Genomic DNA, 19,975 nt, shown 5'->3' on the forward strand with positions numbered 1-19,975 from the left:
GATCTTGCCTCCACGTGCACACACACACAGTGGCATACACACACAGAAACGTGCACACACGGAGGTGAATCCACACAGGCGTATCTGATGACCTTCTTTCTGAGCAGATAAAAAGTCTTCCCTCTGGGACTGTTACGCACACACACACACACACACACACACACACACATATGCACGAAACTCCTTCCCAGGCATAGGATCACTGGGTGTCATCTGGCAAGTGGGAAATATCGCTGGGCCCTGGGAGCTGGGTCACAAAGGTCTCTCGGACTACATCAGGCATCTTTGAGCTGCAGCTCATCTTTCACCGTCTATCTACCGGATTCTCTCCTGCCCGTGGCAAGTCCCCACACAGCGCTACTATATATAGTTCTCTTGCTTCCCAGGGTTCTTTGTGACATCCTGCTGTGGTGGAAAGAGTCTGTGGCTCATCATTATAAATCAATCAGTTAGAATAAATAAAATTTTAAAGAGCCTCGCTCAAATTGGAGCTGAAGCCTCTATTAGCGAGGGCAGAGGAAATGGCTGGTTGAACGGCTACATGCAGCAAATCAACACAACAGCCTCTTTAATCACCTACCCTCGGCCTGCAGGTTCACTCCCAGCAATAAAACCTCCGGAAAACCAAAAGTGATCGAATGCATTGTTCAGTTCCAACGGTTCTTTTTTTCTGTCATTTGAAAATACTTGAAACAGATTTGTCTTTTAACCTTGCATAGGTCCACATAGGTCAAAGGAGATTAGGGTGTGAGGAGAGAGGGAGATGGTAAGCTCATCTCATCACGCTGTGCACTTTGGCGAGGGGTGAGACTGCTGATGGTATTCAGATAGCATGCAGGGGGGTTAAGGCGAGCAGAAACAGAGCCACACAGCTGGAGAGGCCAGAAACTCCACTGATTAGAGGCCAAACAGCATATATAAGGATTACGAGAAGAACTACCAAAACAAAAGATTTCATAACACACATACATGCACACTGACTATGATTTCATTTCATGCCAGCCTTGAGGGAGGACTGAACTACACAAGCTTCATCATCCTCCCTCTCCCAGCCTGCTGCACGCCTGCGGGGCTAGCGAAGGCAGCGATTAACGACAACAGTCAGAGTGTGTATGAGTGTGTAAGTGTGTGTAAGGCCTGATCGTTAGAGCGGCCAACTTGTGTAATACAATTACAGAGGCTGCAGAGAAACTGCTAATGTGCACACAGGCAGCTCTGTCAGATGGATCAGGTATTGAGTTTTCTGCGCTTAATTCACTTTCCAGCACACACACGGGTGCATTAGTTAGATTAGACTAGGAGGAGGGGCACGGGGAGGTGGGGTCGGTCTACCGCCGAGACGGGCAGATTTGTTTAGCTGTGGCTGTCAATTACAACCCTGACCCTTGCACTAAATGGCTGCTCGGCCAGTGGAGGAGAGGAAAGCAGACAAAAGCCAGAGCAGATTGGTAAAGACACGGCCATTTGCTGCAGGAGATAACAAGTGACATGTTGTGGAGTAAACAATGGTCAAAAGCACCGTATGCAACGCTGGACCAATAAAACAGAGTGCTGCGGCCTGAGAGGAGAAATGAGAGCATCGGTGGAATTAGTGAGGTTACGTTTTCACTGGAAGGTTCCGGTTACGGGACAATACCATCCCAGAGGCGGACTTTCAAACACGAGAAAGAAAAAAATGATTCAGTTTGTTCTTTTTAAACGTCTCATGTAATCCAGGAGACTGACTGTAGAGTCAACCACTCATACCCCCCCCCCCCACCACCACCACCACCACCACACACACACACATAAAGGATGACCACAAAGAGAATCTCACATAAAAATTGTTTCACACATTTTACAGACTAAACACAAACCCATAACTTCTCCTTTTTTGCTCTTTTACAATCATATCATGTAAAACAAGAGATTTAAAAATAGTTTGGACGCTTTGAAGAATGTTTCTGCTAGAGAACAGCCTCTGTTCAATGAAATATATATAGTCAACATCCTTCTGAACTGAGTGTATTGCTGCCATCTTGAAATGGCCCTAATGTCCCAGATTTCACAGAGATTCATGCAACTTCTTTTACGCCTCCATTTATTTTGTGTTACATGGTTATTTGGGCAGAAATACCATCAAAGCTGTTCTAAAATAACACCAGGGTATGAGACATAAGCATCTGGTTGGGATTATGTCTCACTCCTGCTTGTAGTGTAGACATTTTAATGCACCAGTATATTTTTAACCCTAACAGTTACATCTTTAATCCTAAAAAATAGGTATCATCTTGTAACAAAGCCATTTCAACAAAAAACAATCAAACTAAAGGTTAATAGCCTTTCAGCAATGCTACAAAAATTCTTGAACAAGTTTCTGCTTCAGCACGTTAGCATCTTCAGGTTTATACAGAGGACCGCTCTGCCACCACCAGAACAGGAACAAACAACCAAAGTTCTCCTTACTACTGAGTTCCTGTTACTTCCTCCTCCTCCTCCTGGAGCTCCTGAGCGTTGCTGCTCTATTGGTTGTGAGGTTAATGAAAGCAGCAGTTTGTTGACAAACGGTGTAGATGTATAGGTGCTATTCATGAAAGAGCATTTTAAGTTGATTTATCAAGGTAGAACAAAAACCTTCCTGAACAGTCGGCATCACTACAGGGAAAGTATTATAGCTACAGGGCCGGCAACAGAAGAAGAGTCTACAGGAAGTACACTTTTCAAAAGGAAACAAAATGTCACTTTAGTCAAGAACAGTGGAACTTCAATTCTCACCCTTTTTTAGGAACATATTCAAACAACGTTGCTATTTTGCAGTGCCACTGTATATCTACCCACACTACCACCCAACAATACTTATACTAGTGGCGGTGTAAAGATTACTAGCATAGCATCTGGCTGCTGAAATGTCTCCCCAGCCTTCCTTAGTGTCTACAGGAGTGATTCATCACTGAATTAAACAAATCAGCTGTGTTCATGGTCTAAAACATGCAGGAAATGGGCTGGAAGCAGACTGCAGTGCCAGGTATGCCAGCTCCCCTTTATTCAGTCCAACAGGGACCGGACCGGCGCTCTGAAGTTGCAAGCGCAATATTCTGGTCACAGAGGGCGGTGGGGGTCATTTTAGTAGCTCACAAAAATGATTTAAAATATGAAAAAGTTGCATAGTGCGCCTTTAAGTCCACATTAAAAGAGTCACAGCCCTGTTTGGTGCCTAGGTCAGAGGGCCACCACAGCAAGAAAGTGATCACTCCACCATTGGTACCTTGATCTGGTCACCATCTATTTTGTAGACGTATGGATAGGATGTGTAATAAATACAGTACAGGCCAAAAGTTTGGACACACCTTCTCATTCAATCAGTTTTCTTTATTTTCATGATCATTTACAAAGGGGCCAACAAATGCTAAACACCTCTGGAAAGTCATTTCAGGTGACTTCCTCTTGTAGCTCATCAAGAGAATGCCAAGAGTGTGCAAAGCAGGAATCAAGAGCAATGGGTGTCTATTTGAAAGAAAATAGAAAATAAAACATGTTTTCAGTTATTTCACCTTTTCTGGTTAAGTACATAACTCCACATGTGTTCATTCATAGTTGTGATGCCTTCAGTGAGAATCTACCAATGGTCATGACATTAAAGACAACACATTGAATGAGAAGGTGTATCCACATTTTTGGCCTGTACTGTATGTCGAAAAGGAATTGTGACATTTTGACAACTGGAATCACTTTAAGCCATCAGCAACACATTCTGGTCTTGACTGTGATCTGACTTTCTCATCAAACCTTTGAGGACTTGAAAGCCATTTCTCAAAACTGAGGTGGTTCAACAACCTGTATGGGTACGATAGTAATTAGGAACAGAAACATGCTTTTCATAACGGGCAAAATAAATGACCAAAAACCTGCCGTAAATCTGTCTTTACAAACAAAGTGTCCCCACATTACATCCATTTACCTGGTATAACTAGAACCACTGATTTCAAAGGCATCTGACTCAGGACAAGGCAATCACAATGCTTGTCAGTAGATCATCAGAACGCTTTTTCCAGAAAGGATGAATAAATGTAATCCCCCAGAAGCTCTTCTTCTCCAGTAGCTAAGCGTGCAACAGGAAGGGGCTGCAGTTTCAGTAAACACCTCCTTCTCCCATGTAAACATATAATCACAACAAGATGGCTAATGCAAAGCAGCCCATAATTGTATCACTGAAGTTAGATGAGTGAGTTTTCTTTGCAGCTGATTGAATTAAAATGTCTGCTTCACTCCCGAGAGGCCACCCCACTACAAAGGTCCCAGATTGTCTGCGTGCAACCGAGGCCATGAAGTAACAAATAATCGAATAAGCCTTCTCCGAAATTCTCTTTGCAGGCGCTGGGATTTTTTCTTCCCTCAGCTTCTTCTAAAAGAGTGAAAGAAGAGAAGTAAAGGGACTGGAAACGAGGAGTAAAGTTGGATGTGACAGGCGGTGCAGAAAAAAGCCCTTTCTTCGCCGATAGATGTTAGACAGCAACATCCCCTCGTCGTGACACATGCATCCCATCACTGATCACTTTTGTCTTCCTGCTTGTCCAACACGTGTGTGCCAGAGCCGCTTTGACCTACCCTTCAGACGACATGACTGCAGACAGAACGACATGTTAAAGGGAGTGACCACTGGCATTCGCCGCAATTTGAAGCGTCCAGTCAAAACCGCTCAAATCATACTCTGGATGCTGTCGGGCTCCTAAAAACTCAAACTGAAACGAAAACTGCCGTATAAATATTTCAGCCCGGAGTTTTTTGGTGGAAGAGAACGGCCAAAAAAAGAGAAGCTGTAATCCAAACCCAAACCAGGTTTTTCATGGGAAAGAAACACAATGAGGTTCACGACAGGCTGCCAAACTTCCGAAGAAATTGCAACGGAAAGGGAATATGCACCGGTAACTCTTAAAGCTGCCCAGTTCTTGCTAAACACTGGTTTGCTCTACATTTCTGTATTTGTTCACCAGATTTTTGCCTCTCTTCCGTGAACAAAAAGCCACACAAAGCAACCCGGAATAGCTGTGGGTTAATGTGCCTAAATGCTGGATGCTTCCAGCCTGCTCATCCAGCGAGGTAAAGCCACGCAGCTTAGAAGAAGCACCTCGTCTGTGCCTCACTTTATTTCTCGTCTGCAACTCTCTCTCCCTCTTCTTTCCTCGGGCTGTATCAGTGCTTTTGTTGGTGGGGGCTTACGACGGAACATAGGCACGCTAAATAAAATATTTGGCACAGAAAAGGCAGAAAACGTGGCGAGCGGAAAGCTAGGAAGTCTTTGCCGACTTGTAAAAACAAACATGATTTAGTAATGCGTAGCTTTCTAAATGCTAGACGTAAAGAGAGTGTGCAGTGGGATTTAAACAAGCAGCTACTGGGGGGAACTCATCAGGAGGTAGAATTCACAGGAGACGCCGCTGCTGCTCTCCGCTGCCCTCCCCCTACCCCACAGTAACCCTCTCCTCCTTTTTACCTGATGGATCGGCTTACCTCACATCAGCCTTAAAAACCATGGGAACCCCTATGCATAGTGTGTCACCGCTGAATTATCGGTTTCCGCTCCACATGCTCCAGCATATCTGCAGCAAGCCATTACTGTGTATCAGTTTACAGTTACTGTGCTGACTCCAGTGCAGCTGGTGGAGTCATGGTTTATGGATATCTGGAAATGGAGAAACAAAGCTGTCATCCCACTAAGCTCCGTCATTTTCTTTTTCTGAGCTCGGATCTCGTTTCTCCATCATCTTGACTTGAAGGGGCGACGTTCAACAAAGCCCTCCAGGAGGAATCTTTGCTAAACTGAGGGTTGTGCTTGAAAGCTCCTCGATATCAGGGGGCACTTCTGTGGTTTAGTAGTTGACCCCCCCCCCGAAATCAGGAGAAACTGGATAGTAGCAACACATCTGTCTTCCTTCTTTGTTTGCTTTCAGTTTTCATATAGCTCCAATTTAACATTTTAAAAGGATTTGTAAAAAAATACTTTAGGTCCTTGTTATGAACACCCCCCCCCCTCCCCCCCACCACACACACACACACACACACACACACCTTTCTTTGAAATTTAGTTTTCCTATCTAAATCACAACCACATGGTAGAGGGAGAGGGAACAGCAAGGATTTGAGAGAATGAATGAAATGCCTATCGTTTCCATTTAAAGCTAAATAAATCCTAATCTCCTTGTTTGCGTGATATTCTTCAGCACCATTAAGGAGACTTTCTGCCACAATTTGCTTTCATTGTCAAACAAAACCTCTATTTTTAAATCAAAATACAGCAACTGACCAGACATGGCTGCTTGAAACCATTTGACTAACTGATAAGTTTATAAATCTCACTTTACCTGAATTTACTTGAAATGAACACTTTCATAATAAAAAATTAGCAAGACATCAGCTTCCCTATGAGGCTTTATAGCCGGGATATTTAATTCCTGGCCTGGAAAGCCGGTATCCAGCATGTTTTTGTGGTTTCCTGATTCCTTATGCAACTGGAATATTTGTATTATATGTTACATAATGAATTAAAACAAGCACATTTGCCACAACTAAATCCGGAAATATCACACGGCTGGTAGTCTGAGGGCAGCTACATGTGACTTTTTTATCCTTTTGTGTTAATACATCTTGTAGTCTTCACATTTACAGCTGTGAACTTTCAGATCTGTGCAACTGCTTTCAATTATCGAGCTCATTTCCATCGCTTTCATTAACAGAAGAATGCATAGAAATCAAAGGCAGCAGAGCCACTTATTCTTGGCTCAATGGGGCAGATTTTATACTTTTTATTTTTTTGCACTGCCTTTTTAGATCCCTCACTGATTCTCAAAGCAGAAGAACAACGCAGTGCAGTCTGCCTTCTCTGGCAAGCCCCAACACTGCAGCAGCTTTAACTGTGTACTTTACATGTTAGCAGTCATAAAATAACCTTTGACTGTGGGCTTCTGTCTGGGCCCCATTTAAATGAGACCCATTGAGCTTGCTCCAGTTAAACACTGTCTGCCAGTGCTTAAGTCACTAGGGACTGATCTTGGAGATATGATACACACACACACACACACACACACACACACACACACACACTGTACAAAACACAGAAAAGCGCTGACACCCAACAGCACTCTCAAGTTGCAAACTGTTACTGGAGTCACAGAAACAAAGCCAAATAAATGTGGAAAGGAGGTCACGCAGTGGGGTGTTAAGGTTGGTGGGAGTTCGGCGTTGGGGATCGTAATGATGGAGTTAAAGCAGTTAAGCTTATTAAGCTGGTTTTTTTTCTGCCCGTGTTGAATTCCAGTGTGCATGCTAGGACTTGTAAAGAATAATTCCCATAAAACGTCAGCAAAGCACCATTTTCAGTCACTTATGAAAGAAATGGTGAAAACTTTTCACATTAAGTCTGGTTCTATTATATTAGACGGTACGTATAGTCACATTTTGGCTCCTCTTTGCTCTTAAAGCAAGTGGGGTGAGAATTAATCATATAGCGGCTGATACCAATTGCGAAGCTTTAATTTAGCACCTCATTTAACTCGGTAAAAACAACAACTTTACAGGCTGGCGTGGTGACACATACATTTAATTCTGCCCTCTGGTAAAGGTCTGCTCTGTTTAAAACCATGTTTGGCAGCTCTGCAGATAACAGATGGAAGAAAAATGTGGGGAATTATGAGAAAGATAGATTTTCTGAGGAAGAATGGTCTGGTACTCAGACAGATTTCTCTGAAGCAGACTTTTCTCAAACTCTGTTATAGCTGAATAAACACACTCACACAGAAAAATAAGAGCGTGTGCACTCAGAGACCGGGCTAAATTCATGAAGAAAGGATGGAAAAGCAGAAACACAATGTTTGATGTAGTCAGAGGAGGGAATCTATGATAAGAGGTGAAGGATGTGAATGGATAAGGACAGAGAAAGACAGTTTCTTTTAGAAACGAAGCAAATCTCAGGCCCAATACTCGCACCGGGAATATGGTCTTAGGTGAAGTGGACTCGGAGGAATTGGGCAGTAATGGTTCAAGTGTGTAGTTCACAAGTGTGCCACATTGGAACAGGGAGCATTGCATCATCGACCACTGGGATGCTGGCCGCTGTATGTGCAACTTTTTAAAAAAAACTTCAAACAAACAAACAAACAAGTATAAGACTAAATTTACATTCATTGCTTTCCATATTGTGCATTTTCCCACGCGATAGAGGGCAGAACATACCTGAATCAATGCAAGCAAGCTGTATTTTTTGTGTTCGAGTAAGGCCTTATCAATGGATGCCCAGTAGGGTCAAAAATCCCTGTGAGCGCAACCTCCAGCAAAATGACAAGCACATCAGACTCCTTTTCATCACCGGAAATAAGAAGAGGTAAACGTGTCAAACAACATTTATGAATGGAGAAAGTTTTATAACTGTTTGTTACAAATCAGTTAATGACTTTTGCCCTCACGGGTGCCCATAGAAAGAAACATGTCATCTAATATGATGTCACCCAGAGTCTTGGACCCACTCCCATTTATTTCAAACCCAACTGTTTTGGCTATATGTTATGAAGCCAACAAGATTTTTCAACAACTGGGCATCATTTCATTTAGGGCTGCACAATATATCGAAAAATTATCGTCATCGCGATATCAGGACGTGCGATGGGCCCATCGCAAAGCATGTCAAAAACGGCGATAAATGTTTGGTTCAAACATTTCCATCCGTGTCACACATCAACTTTTGGTAAACCAGCTCTGTTTTTTACGCGGAAGTATTATTTGACCAATCAAATGTAGCCCTTCTGATATGCGGCCAATCAGATGGGTCCGTTCACGTAATACGCCCACCCCCTACGTAGACCCTTAGGATGGGTGGAACGCAACACCCGAACTGAGTTAGCAGCGCCATTCCCTTGTTCGTCATGTTGGCTCAGATTAACGAACGCACTTTGTGCTGAGGTTTCTGGAATCAGCGCTGCTTTCAAAGGTGAACGTGAGTCCGCTCGGTGTCGTTAAGCAGCTGATAATAACCGGGCTGACACCGACACGTGCCGGTGAACCAACCCACCTACCTCCATGTCGCTAGTGTTCCACCGGGTGTTGACGTTATCCCCAGGCTCCGGTTAGCTTCCAGCTAAAAGGCTACAGCACTCTCCTCCCAGTCCCACCCTGCTAAAGAGGGCCTGGAAAAGTTCCCCCACACATCAAAGTGATTTTTCATTTATGAGCTTTTATAACCTTGTTAATCAGGATAGTTGATTTGCTGCTGCACATAAACTGTCAGTCAGAAGCTCTGCTAGCCGGTTATCTTAAGAGGAGCTAGTTCAATTTGTTAGCTTGTTATCAGAATCATAGTTGCAGTTTCATCATCTGAGCTGCTTTTTAAGATCTAGGTAAACTTGTTCAATTTGGGGTTAAAAACAAACGTTTTCACATATTTTCCATGTAGTTTTTTTTTTTTTTTTGCCAGTTCCTCTTCTGAAAGGTAGACAAATGTTTTTCTCTTTCTCTCAGAAAATCTTAATATTCTCCTAGTTTGGCCCAGCACAGATCACTTCCCAATTACAGCAACAGCCTTAAATCATAACCACATAAGTGGAGAAAATGCTCAGTAGCAATGAGAGAATTTGCTGTTGCATTTAAGTGATGTTAACTATTATTTAACATTTAAACTTATTTTCTGATTTTTATTTATTTATTCTAAAAACCCTGGTAAGGGGTGTTTTTCTGTATTTGGAGCATCAGAAAAAGTTTTATGGTGGTGCTGATGTTTTAAAGTCACTGAGAAACTGCATGCATGCAGTTTGTTGTTTTGCTGCTAATACAGTAGCAGGTGCAGCTGCATATTTTTGCAATAAAAATGTTATGTTGTAATGGAATTCATACATTAGTCTTTGTTTGCTTTGAACCCAGAGCAGACGTCACACGCCAGACGACATCAACACTGCATACTTTAGTATTTGTTCATTTATCGTGAGTAATATCGATATCGCAATATTAAGCACTGTTACCTAATATCGCAGGTTTTCCTAATATCGTGCAGCCCTAATTTCATTCATTGTCAACAACATTTCAATGGATATTTCCAAAGGTTAACGGTAAAAACTACACATCGTCCCTTTAAATCTTTGTCTAAAACATTCAGAGCATGAATAAATATCAATTAATTGTCTTAAAATGAACTTCTTCATTTGAAAACACGTCTTTTTAGAAAAGTCTTTGCTCCACTTTTGTCTTAAAATTCTCATGCAGCAATGGATTGTGGGCAATACCATTCATCCAAGATCGCATCGATGCGAACTTTGGCAAAGTGTGGATCAAGGGTCTAAAAGGGGTGTGATCAACTTCTGCATTTGAGAGTCGGAACACCCTACACACTCACACCCCTGGACGGGATCGCGCAATTGAAGAGCCAGTATTGGGATTAGGCCTAAATCTCCAAATACGCTGGTGGAAATAATTACTGTCAGACAAGTCGGCGCACAATAGGTTAACTCAAATAAGCCTCCTCTTCCCAAGCCCCTGTGTCTTGTAAAAGTGTGCTTCTTAGGAAGAACAAGCACAATCATTGTCCTTTTAGGCCTTCCAAGCCCATCTTTAAGGAACCATAATATAAACCAGAGATGCTAACTTCTCTTGTGGCATCTCAAAAGCAGACGCAGGAATGAAGGAAAAGAAAAGAGCGCAGGAGGGGGGACCAGAGGACGAAGTACCTCATTTGAGCCCCATAAAAACACGAAGGCACAAACATTTATCTGTGGCGAGGCTTTCATCAGGAGCTTTAAGAGCGGAGAAATAACAGAGCAAGATGCTGATAAAGTGGAGACAGGAAATGGGGAGCGCGGGTCTCCTGCTCTCATGTTTCAGCTGCGACAAGGGGTCCCAGACACACACACACACACACACACACAACCTCCCTCCTCGCCCTGTTCTGCTGACATACATACACCACAACCCTCCACAATCAGCCGATCAGCACACCGACTGGAAACCAACACCCCTCTTTAGAAAGCAGGGCTTCGGGTTTTCTGCTCAACGCCTCAACAAAGTGACAACATTTGAATAAAGCATTTGATGCGTTGGCCTAATGCTTCTGCAGCTCCGAGCACAAGACGGGGCAAAGTGAGGATTTAGATTTGTCAGTCAGAGTCAGGCTGTGGTTAAACACAGCAGCTGTGTTTCCGATGTGCAGAACAAGCGGGATTAAAAGTATCGTTTCAGGTGATTTGGAGCTGCTTCTGTGATTCAGGTGTGATGAATCACCGCTGAGATCATCTCACTCATTACTGTCTGAGTGGTATGTGGGACTTTCTCATCAGAGAAAATATAAGAGCTGACTTTAACATGAAAGTCTTTTGGCGGTGACAAGGCCGAACATTAAGGGAACGTCTTAGTTTCCATCACTTTCATTCAATTAAAGGCCCGGAATTCTGCCACCTTTCATGTTTTTAACTACTGGTAGGATCTTAAAAAAATAAGGATAATTGCAACATTACGCTCATTTTAGATCAATATATGCAGTTTCCATCGTTTTTTCTTGTTTAATACACAGGGCGACATCGACCCCTATGCCCGCAGATAAACAGCGGAAGTAACACCATCAACACCGGTGAGGCTCTGAAGATGGCGAATGTATGACGCAGAAACTGTCTGCAGATTAAGGTAAAAATCATTGTTACGTTATGTATTAAACAAGAAAAAAAACTATGGAAAATGAAAAGAAACACAGAAAGAACATAACAAGGAACATATGCAATACTGAGCGAGTTGTAGCCATGTCTGTGGAAGCCATCTTGCAAAAGGTTGACTTCAAAAGTTCAAAAGTAAACATACACCCAATGGTTATTCATTCTAAAATGTTTGGTTCAGACAAAATAATACATACTAGGACTTCCCTAATACACTAACCTACTTCGATAATGTGGTCTATGATCTAAAAGGCAAAAATATCAATAAAATAACTACTTATCAAATGCACTTTAATTTTAAAAATTGCTTTATTTTGAAGTTCCGCTGTTCCTGCACATCACCAAACGTGTTAAATGAAGAAGGTAGCACCGTCATGGAGAGACGTGACTAAACCGTCAGAGATTGACTTCAATCAATGTTGTTTCATATCGATGAGCTGGCTCCTACAACCAATCAAATCCAATTTTGAGATATAGCAAACATTGGATCATGATCTACTGTATCGATGTAATATGAATATCGTGATCAAACTGGTGATTTCCACCCCTAACACATACACAGCCAAAGACATTACCACCCACCTTTCACCTTTTGGGGATTACCAACCACATCAGCATTAAAAGACATCTCTGCATCTTCAGATAAGTGACCAACACTCTTCAGGATAACTTAAAAAAACAATTCAAAATCATTCTTACAAATTATATTTTCCAACTTTTTTTTTTTTAAATGTACCATTCCCTAAGTTGGACCAAGCCACCTTCCCAAAGAATAGTTGAGGCCAGAACCGCTTTTACAAGCTGAAACTGCACGGGAAGAATGTCTGGCCCACAAAAAAAGAAATGTTATTTTGCTGTGCCACGTTATGCTCCAGGTTGCCATTTACTGCAGTGGTTACCAAGGTTTTTCCATGCCCCACGCTGCGCTAGGTAGTGCCGTAAAAGGACATCAGGGAAATAAGAGCATTCTGTTGGCCTTTTAATCAGCACATTGAGCTATTTACAGCATCCGCGTGAAAACTGGAGAGAAGCAGCCCATCAAATCCTCTTTATTACGTGTTTACTTTGCATTCTAGTCATCTGTGCAAAAAGCACGAGGAGCAACAGGGCCAAAGTCGTTGTCCTGAACATGATTTCCACACAGTTAAACATGAACATGAGATGGGATTAGGGAGAATAAATAATCACAACAAGCATCTTTTGGTCGCCACTAAAACCCGATTACCTAAATGTGGCTGATTTCTGTAGAGCCACGTGACTGATTTCCTGTTAGACACAGAAAAATGCGGGAGGACATTTGCGGTTAAACGCCAGGGGAGAGTCCAGGATGCCAAATTAAAGGGCAGAAGTGGAGTGTGTACTTATTCTCACTCGTGATGTGTGCTCTGTCAGCCCTGCTGCTTATAATGGCATGAGAAGGGCCACTTAACTGGTAATCACTTCCCTCTCTGCCCCCTTTGGCTCTGTCCTCTTCTCCATCACCCCTCGACCCCAGGTTCTCCAACTCTTAGCTCTGATCTCTAATCATAAACGAACCACAGATCAAAAGCGGGAACAGTGGTCCACCCCCTCCCACCCTCCCTCCTACAGTCCTGTAATGACAGGGCTCCTGGAAAGCAATCGGCCCAATAAGCCTCTGACTTAGAAATGACTGCACCTCTAATGCATCATCTCAACTTTGAAGAGCCATTTTCTGGCAAAGGGGGAATGGCAGGTAGAAAATTAGGTCACCACCATCATCATCGTTATAATCATTATCTCCCATCTCGCTCAGTGGCGTAATTGAAAGGGGGGAGGACCTTTTACACGATTATTTTCATCTCCTGTCCACATATACAATATGTCCTGATAATGTCTGCCCTGTGGTGCTCGGTGACTTAACCACACAAAAAGCCAACACACACACACACGAACGAACACACAATCCAGGTTGTGCAATATGTATTGGCAGGATATACAGGTCAGCCATCCTGGCACAGGCCTACCTGTCAAGTGTTGCTACTTGTACGGAGCTCTGTTAATGGACTGCTAATAGAAGTGAATGTTGCTCTGTGAAGCTCCCCTGTAGTTGAGTGTGTCACACCAGGTGATTAATGACACTCTCCTCTCCTCCCCGGTCCGAATGCTTTCACCTTTCTCTCCCTGCGTCTGCCCACAGCTCTCCCTCCTCGTCATTTCTCACCTTTCCGTCTCCTTTCTTGCGTCCTTACAATCCCCTTCATCTCACTCCTGTTTTGCCTTTCTGGAAGGGAACGAGAGTTCAGCACACAGCTCTATGCTTTTCACTGGTCGTGTTTACTAGATTCAAGGGGACGAATCACGATAGAAGCTAAATAATGGCAGGAAAAAAATCCATCAGAGATGTGTTTATTTACTGAAAAATGCTTCCTTATATAATGAGTGAAGATGAAAAAGAGTAAACAGGCAAGTGCCTCGTGCAAACGTGGTAGCTACACCGCTGAACTCGTTATACAGTTCACTTTAAAATGGCTAAAAATGTTTTGTCCTCTGCTACGGGTGTATTTTGGGGTTAGAGTTTAAAAAATGGAAATTAGAGGTTTTAATGAGGCAAATGCAAAAATCCTAAGCAAATGCCTAAACAAGGGACTTAGCTGCTCAAACCAGACACTGGACATTTTAAATCTGTAAATCAGTTGAAAAAGATGCCGCCAAACGGGTCACAAGCTGCTACCTTTTAAGTAAAAAACAAATAAAAGTTCCTGTGAAGTTGCACTACTGCTGGTGGGACGGTACATTTGGGAGTGAAAATGGCACCGAGAGGCTTGGGTTATTTTGCTCCCTACAGTAAATTGTGTCACGTGACGTGAACTTACATAATCAAAAATTCTCACATTCTGTTTTTTCTCCATTTCTGTAGATTTTCATCTGGCATGCTTTAGCAGATTTTTTTTTTGTTGCCATCTTTCTGCACACCTGTTAGCTGATTGCCCCCCACCTGTTTCCAGTTAGTCATCACCTTCTGTATGTTCAACAATTTACACCTCAGCTTTGTTCACATTTTATGAGAACACCTTTATACAATTAGACTCAAGCTTCTCAGCCAGTCTTCTTTTTGCCATTTTACTTTTGTTTTCTATTCCAATCGCATCTGTGGAGTTTTTGCCTTTTTTGCCGCTCTCATGCTAACAAACTTATAAAACAAATAAAACTCTTACCAGAGCATGTTTAAAATCAGGGTCTAGCCCAGATCCGTCATATGGGCCACCTGGGCACTGGGTCACTCTAACAGGCCCCTTGAGATGGATACAAACTTGAGTTGAGTTTAAAGTGACAGTGTGTATTTTTCCTGGCAATAGGGTGCAGTATTTTTGTGTTGGAGTAGGACCTCACCAACGGATACCCATAAGGGTCAAAATGCCCTGGGGAGTGCAAACTTAAGCTAAATAACAAGCACATCAGATTCCCTTTCATCACTGGCAACAAGTGAAGAGGAAAATGTGTAAAACAACAGCATTTAAGAATGTTGAAAGTTTTGTAGCTGTTTGTTACAAATCAGTAAATACATTTTGTCCTCACAGGCTCCTGTAGAAGGAAACATGGCATCTAATATGGCATCCCCCAGAGATTTAGACCCACTTCTATGTATTTTAGACCTGGTTTTTATGGTTATGTGTTACAAAGCCGCCAATATTTTTCAACAACTTGGAATCATTTCATTCACTGTCAACAATATTCTGATGGATATTTCCAGAGATTAACGGTAACAACTACACATTGTCCCTTTAAGGTCATTGCAAAGATCCCACCAGTAAGCAGGGTTTTCAAAATCTGGTTCACTTTGTGTTTTATTGCATGGTGAATTTTTAAAAGGGAAATAATCTAAAATTCAACACAATATCAAAAGATTTTTTTTAAACAAAGCAACAAAAAAACATGTGGTGCATCTATAGTTTTATAAAGATTCTCAACAATGTGCCTGCATATGAAATTTTAAAATTCCTGACTTTACAAAGCAGCTGATGTACATGTTTCATATAGACTACAGAAAATAATCCCTTTTGATGTTTGATATGATGATTAAAATGAAACTATTATTTTATATCTTTGTTATGTTTGTTCAGTTTTTTATCTGATTTAATTTTTTGTGGTGCTTCATTACTCAAGAAGTAAAAACAGCTTGTTTTTACCTTTGCTGACATGTTTCGATGTCTACTGCCGCTTTCATCAGAGCAACAGTCAATGTTGGTGGTCTCACTTCCATTTAAACTGGAAGTGAAACCAGCGAATAAAATAAAATACACAGGAGATACATGGAAGGGAGACATAGGAGGACACAGGATATAGTAGTATTGTGTCCCCGGCATTGTGATATATCGTAACACCAAATTATTGCCAATACACACCCCTAATAAGAGATATATATATACATAGAGATAGATAGATAGATAGATAGATAGATAGATAGATAGATAGATAGATAGATAGATAGATAGATAGATAGATAGATAGATAGATAGATAGATAGATAGATAGATAGATAGATAGATAGATAGATAGATAGATAGATAGATAGATAGATAGATAGATAGATAGATAGATAGATAGATAGATAGATAGATAGACAGAGAGAGGGAGAGAGAGAGAGAGAGAGAGAGAGAGAGAGAGAGAGGGAGAGAGAGAGAGGGATAGAGAGAGAGAGGGATAGAGAGACAGATCAAAGCAATAGAAAGTCACACAGAAATGAAAAGGTAAACACTCGTAGCAGACCTTGTGTAAACATGGAAGCCTCTGTAATCTCCACCAGCAGACCACTAAATAACCTCACCCAACCAAAAGCATGGCGCAGAACTGTTCCCAGCCCTGAAATAGCCAACACACATACCTTTTTCTGTCCTAACAATAGTGTATGACATCAAGTGGAGCAAGGATGCTAACTCAGCAGCCTCTTTTCACAGTAATTATCACTCGCTACCATCCTCCATCTGTGGCTTAGCATGCAACTCTGACCCTGCTCAGAAGGAAATCTACTGTAGGCAAAGACTCTCCTTCAGCTCTATTTTACCTGTAACTTTACCCTAATTTCCTTCAGTTACAATAAATTCTTCAATTATGAGCATGTGTTTGTAGGTAAATCTGTGATTTTTCCAGCTCACATGGGTCATTTATAAGTGCTCTCCTTTCACACAATGTGCTGATTGTGCTTTGGCCCCTTTTAAAAATATGACTGTAGCGGTTGTGCTGTTAGAAGCCCAAAGCTGCCTGTCATCAGGCCCAAAGGAAGCCTGTTGGATTAATAACCATGAAAATAACATTCACATTTATGAGCATTCTTCAAACAACACCCATATTGTTCTGAAAGGAACTGTCTTCCGCGGTGTACAGCTCTCGTCTAAAGGCACTGACTCATGCTAGTCTATAATCCATATATATCAAATATCCTTTAACTTTCCCCTCCATAAACAATCCTCAGAGGACACATCCCCCGTAAGCTGAGAGGCAGCAGAGACAGGAGCGGTGTGTGAGGGGAAGAGGGAGAGACGTGAGAGCAGTGCCGTGGAAAAACTGAACCAATCCCAGGACGGCCTTCACCACCCATGTATCCTCTGGCTAACACAGGGAAAACACTACATAAATGTCAGCCTTAAGGTCAGCCATTTAAAAAGGAAATCATGTAAGAAAACACTTCAGATGGGATTTTCCTTGTCCGATCGCACATTATTTCCAGAACGCTGCAGGTATAATCTCATTTTAGAGAAGTTTAAAAACCCTATTTAAGTCATTCTGTCGAGGCTTTCTTCCCCCGGAGCCGATTTGATACGTTTTAATGTCAGAGGAACACGCTCCTGTACAACTTTCCATCTACACATTAAAACTACATCCGTCTCTTTTTAAGCACTCATGTCGTAGTAGATGCTCGACACAGGGAGGTGTGGGGGTCTGCCGCTGCCATGAGAAAGTACGTTTGAGTCCATGGGATCTTTTTTCAGAGTACTCTATTTGAGTAAAGTGTACTCAGCATGAGTTCAATTAACACTGCAGATGTTGCTGTGCATGGAAATATCAAAGGTAGATTTGTTCTTTCGCCCAGAGTTTCCAATCACGCTACTGTCACAGAGCTCTCAGCTAGATTGCTTAAATACGTCTCAACCTGCCTCCTTTTGTCAAGAGTTAATCCGGGTGACAAGCACTCAAACATTGGACGGCAACGTTGTCTCAAGGAACCAGATCTACAGCTTGATTAAACATATTGACGTACACCATAACGAAAGAGGTGTTCAAATAACTGAAAAGGGCGAAACAAAGGGATTAATCGAGGGTGCAAGTAGCGCCTGTAAGTGAGCCACTTTAATCACCAGTAGTTGTACACTGAAGAAAGTGACTCTCGGGCGATTTGGAAATGTGTGGAGCTCATCAGTGGCCCGAAATAGCTAAGCCCATTAATTAAGCTCAAACAATGTTCCTCTGCTGTATCGACTTCTTAATGGACAGAGAAGAACCTTGTTCGTGTTCCCATCTAGTCAATGACACAAAGCTCTCAGGGGTTTCCGAGAGGGTATTATGTCATCGCACCCCGTCCTTCAGAAGCCGGTCCTGTGCTGTTTCAATCCGCCTTTCCCTTTTTTCTTGCTCATTAACTATGTAGGAGAGATGACAATCTGGAGCAGCGATAAGGTTGCTTGCAGGTCTTCATTGCAGAGTGAACTCCATTAGAAGAAAAAAGGAGCTTGAAGAAGCAAAGAGTTCCTAGTGGTATATTTAGGTCAAAGTATCTGCTAATTTCCCCTCTGCTGCTAAAGTCCATAAAAAAGAAGGAAAACAGACAGACCACCCACTTGAATCCATGCATAGACACAGACGGAACAATTAGAGCTCAACAGCGAGGCTCCCTCTTAGTCGTCTTTGACAGAAAATGTCACTCATGAGGAAAGGAGATTAAGTAAAGAGCTCTAGGTGTTCTGGCGTATAGCTGCTACAAGTAACAGCATCAGCCGTCCTAATCTGGATGAAAACAAAACTGGTTTGTTTAATGATTAAAGCAGCAAATGTGAAGAGTTTGGCTGGAAATACAAATACATCTGTGCTTCAGGCTTGGTTGTAAATCAGACATGTGGGCTTTGCCTCCATATGGGCCTGATTGGACTTTCAAAATACATCAGGAAACCAGATTTCAGCTCAATCAGATAATGGTTCAGTTCGTTTTTAATGAAGTTAATGATTTTTTATTATTTCAACATGTGATCAGATAATGAAATAATAGTTTGTTTTAATGCTGTAATCCCATTATAGAAGCTCTCAATTTGCATTTCTCACCTTGATTATAATAAATGTTGTAGCTTTTGTTTCCAAGTGTCATTTTTAAACTTCACATGAACATGAACTGTGATTTTTCTGCCCTTTGTCCCTCTGTGGACCTTTGATTCAGCCTACATCTGCTGCAGGTTTAAATGATGCCCTGAGTTTGTGCGTAAACAGATTCCGGGGTTTTCCCGACCACTACAGCCTTCTGAAGCTACAGGAGGAAGAGGACAAACTTTGACCAGGAGTTTTCAGAATAATGTTTTAAAGTTTTACCTTGAGCCCCTCCGACATCCACCAGGAGAAGGAGCAACAGCCAGGACATCTCAGAGGAGGATTTAAACCCTCTTCCTCCTGCTCTGCCAGTCTGTGCACCGTTCCTTCTCACCATCCTCATCACCATGAGGAGTCAAACTGCGCTCTGAGGCAAGTCCGAGTCTCCGGGAGGGGTTTTCTTCTTCTGCCAGACGCACACGGTTGTTGCCTGACTGTTTCCGTCCTAGAATCAGCCTTCACAGCCCCGAGCGTAAAACACGACTCTGCAGAAAAGCTCTCCAGCGCCAGCGCAGTGTTTCTGCACACATGTGACACTTTATAGAAGAAGCTGTGTCCGCATCGCTCTCCGTGAGTGCGCCAAAGAAGGATGTTGCGTTAAAATCTTCCTCCGTTTTCCTTCAAAGGTTCATCAGGGTGGTTGGAGGTGTGAGTCGGTCTCCTGAAGGCAAATTCATGCTCTCTCACCAAAAACAGTTCCTGTCTGCCGAACCTTTCCACGCGTGGAGGAGAGTGTGAGAGCAGCGTGCGTGCGTGAGCGTGCGTGTGTGTGTGTGTATGTGTATCACTGACGGGACTGAACCGGCCGGGGGCTGGAGCCGACTCTGCGGGCTACCTTGCTCCTTCAGCCAATCCAAGAGCTCCGGCGAGTGGCGGCGCTGCGTCAAAACCTGGTCCGGACAACTGCGAGGAACGGAAGCTGTTCAAGAATAACTATTTTATAGTTTCATTTAAACCCTAATTGACCACAATTCCACCAAAAATGAAAGTGATTTTTTTTTTTTTTT

General features: G+C 42.4%; 1 protein-coding gene across 3 annotated transcripts in view; it reads right to left on the reverse strand.

Annotated features, from left to right (window-relative positions):
* The window catches only part of unc5cb (unc-5 netrin receptor Cb), a 166,939-nt gene extending 147,175 nt beyond the window's left edge, over positions 1-19,764 (reverse strand). For 2 of the 3 annotated variants that reach the window (XM_015941966.3, XM_015941957.3), the window contains exon 1: positions 19,191-19,763. In XM_015941966.3, coding sequence (XP_015797452.1) covers positions 19,191-19,317 — 127 coding nt within the window. In that variant the 5' untranslated portion in view covers positions 19,318-19,763. Of the gene's footprint in view, positions 1-19,190 lie in introns of all 3 variants that reach the window. The other variant, XM_015941952.3, reaches the window with a different exon arrangement.
* Positions 19,765-19,975: the final 211 nt, after the last annotated feature.

Source organism: Nothobranchius furzeri, chromosome 6, assembly GCF_043380555.1.
Source record: "Nothobranchius furzeri strain GRZ-AD chromosome 6, NfurGRZ-RIMD1, whole genome shotgun sequence".
Classification (NCBI taxonomy): Eukaryota; Metazoa; Chordata; class Actinopteri; order Cyprinodontiformes; family Nothobranchiidae; genus Nothobranchius; species Nothobranchius furzeri.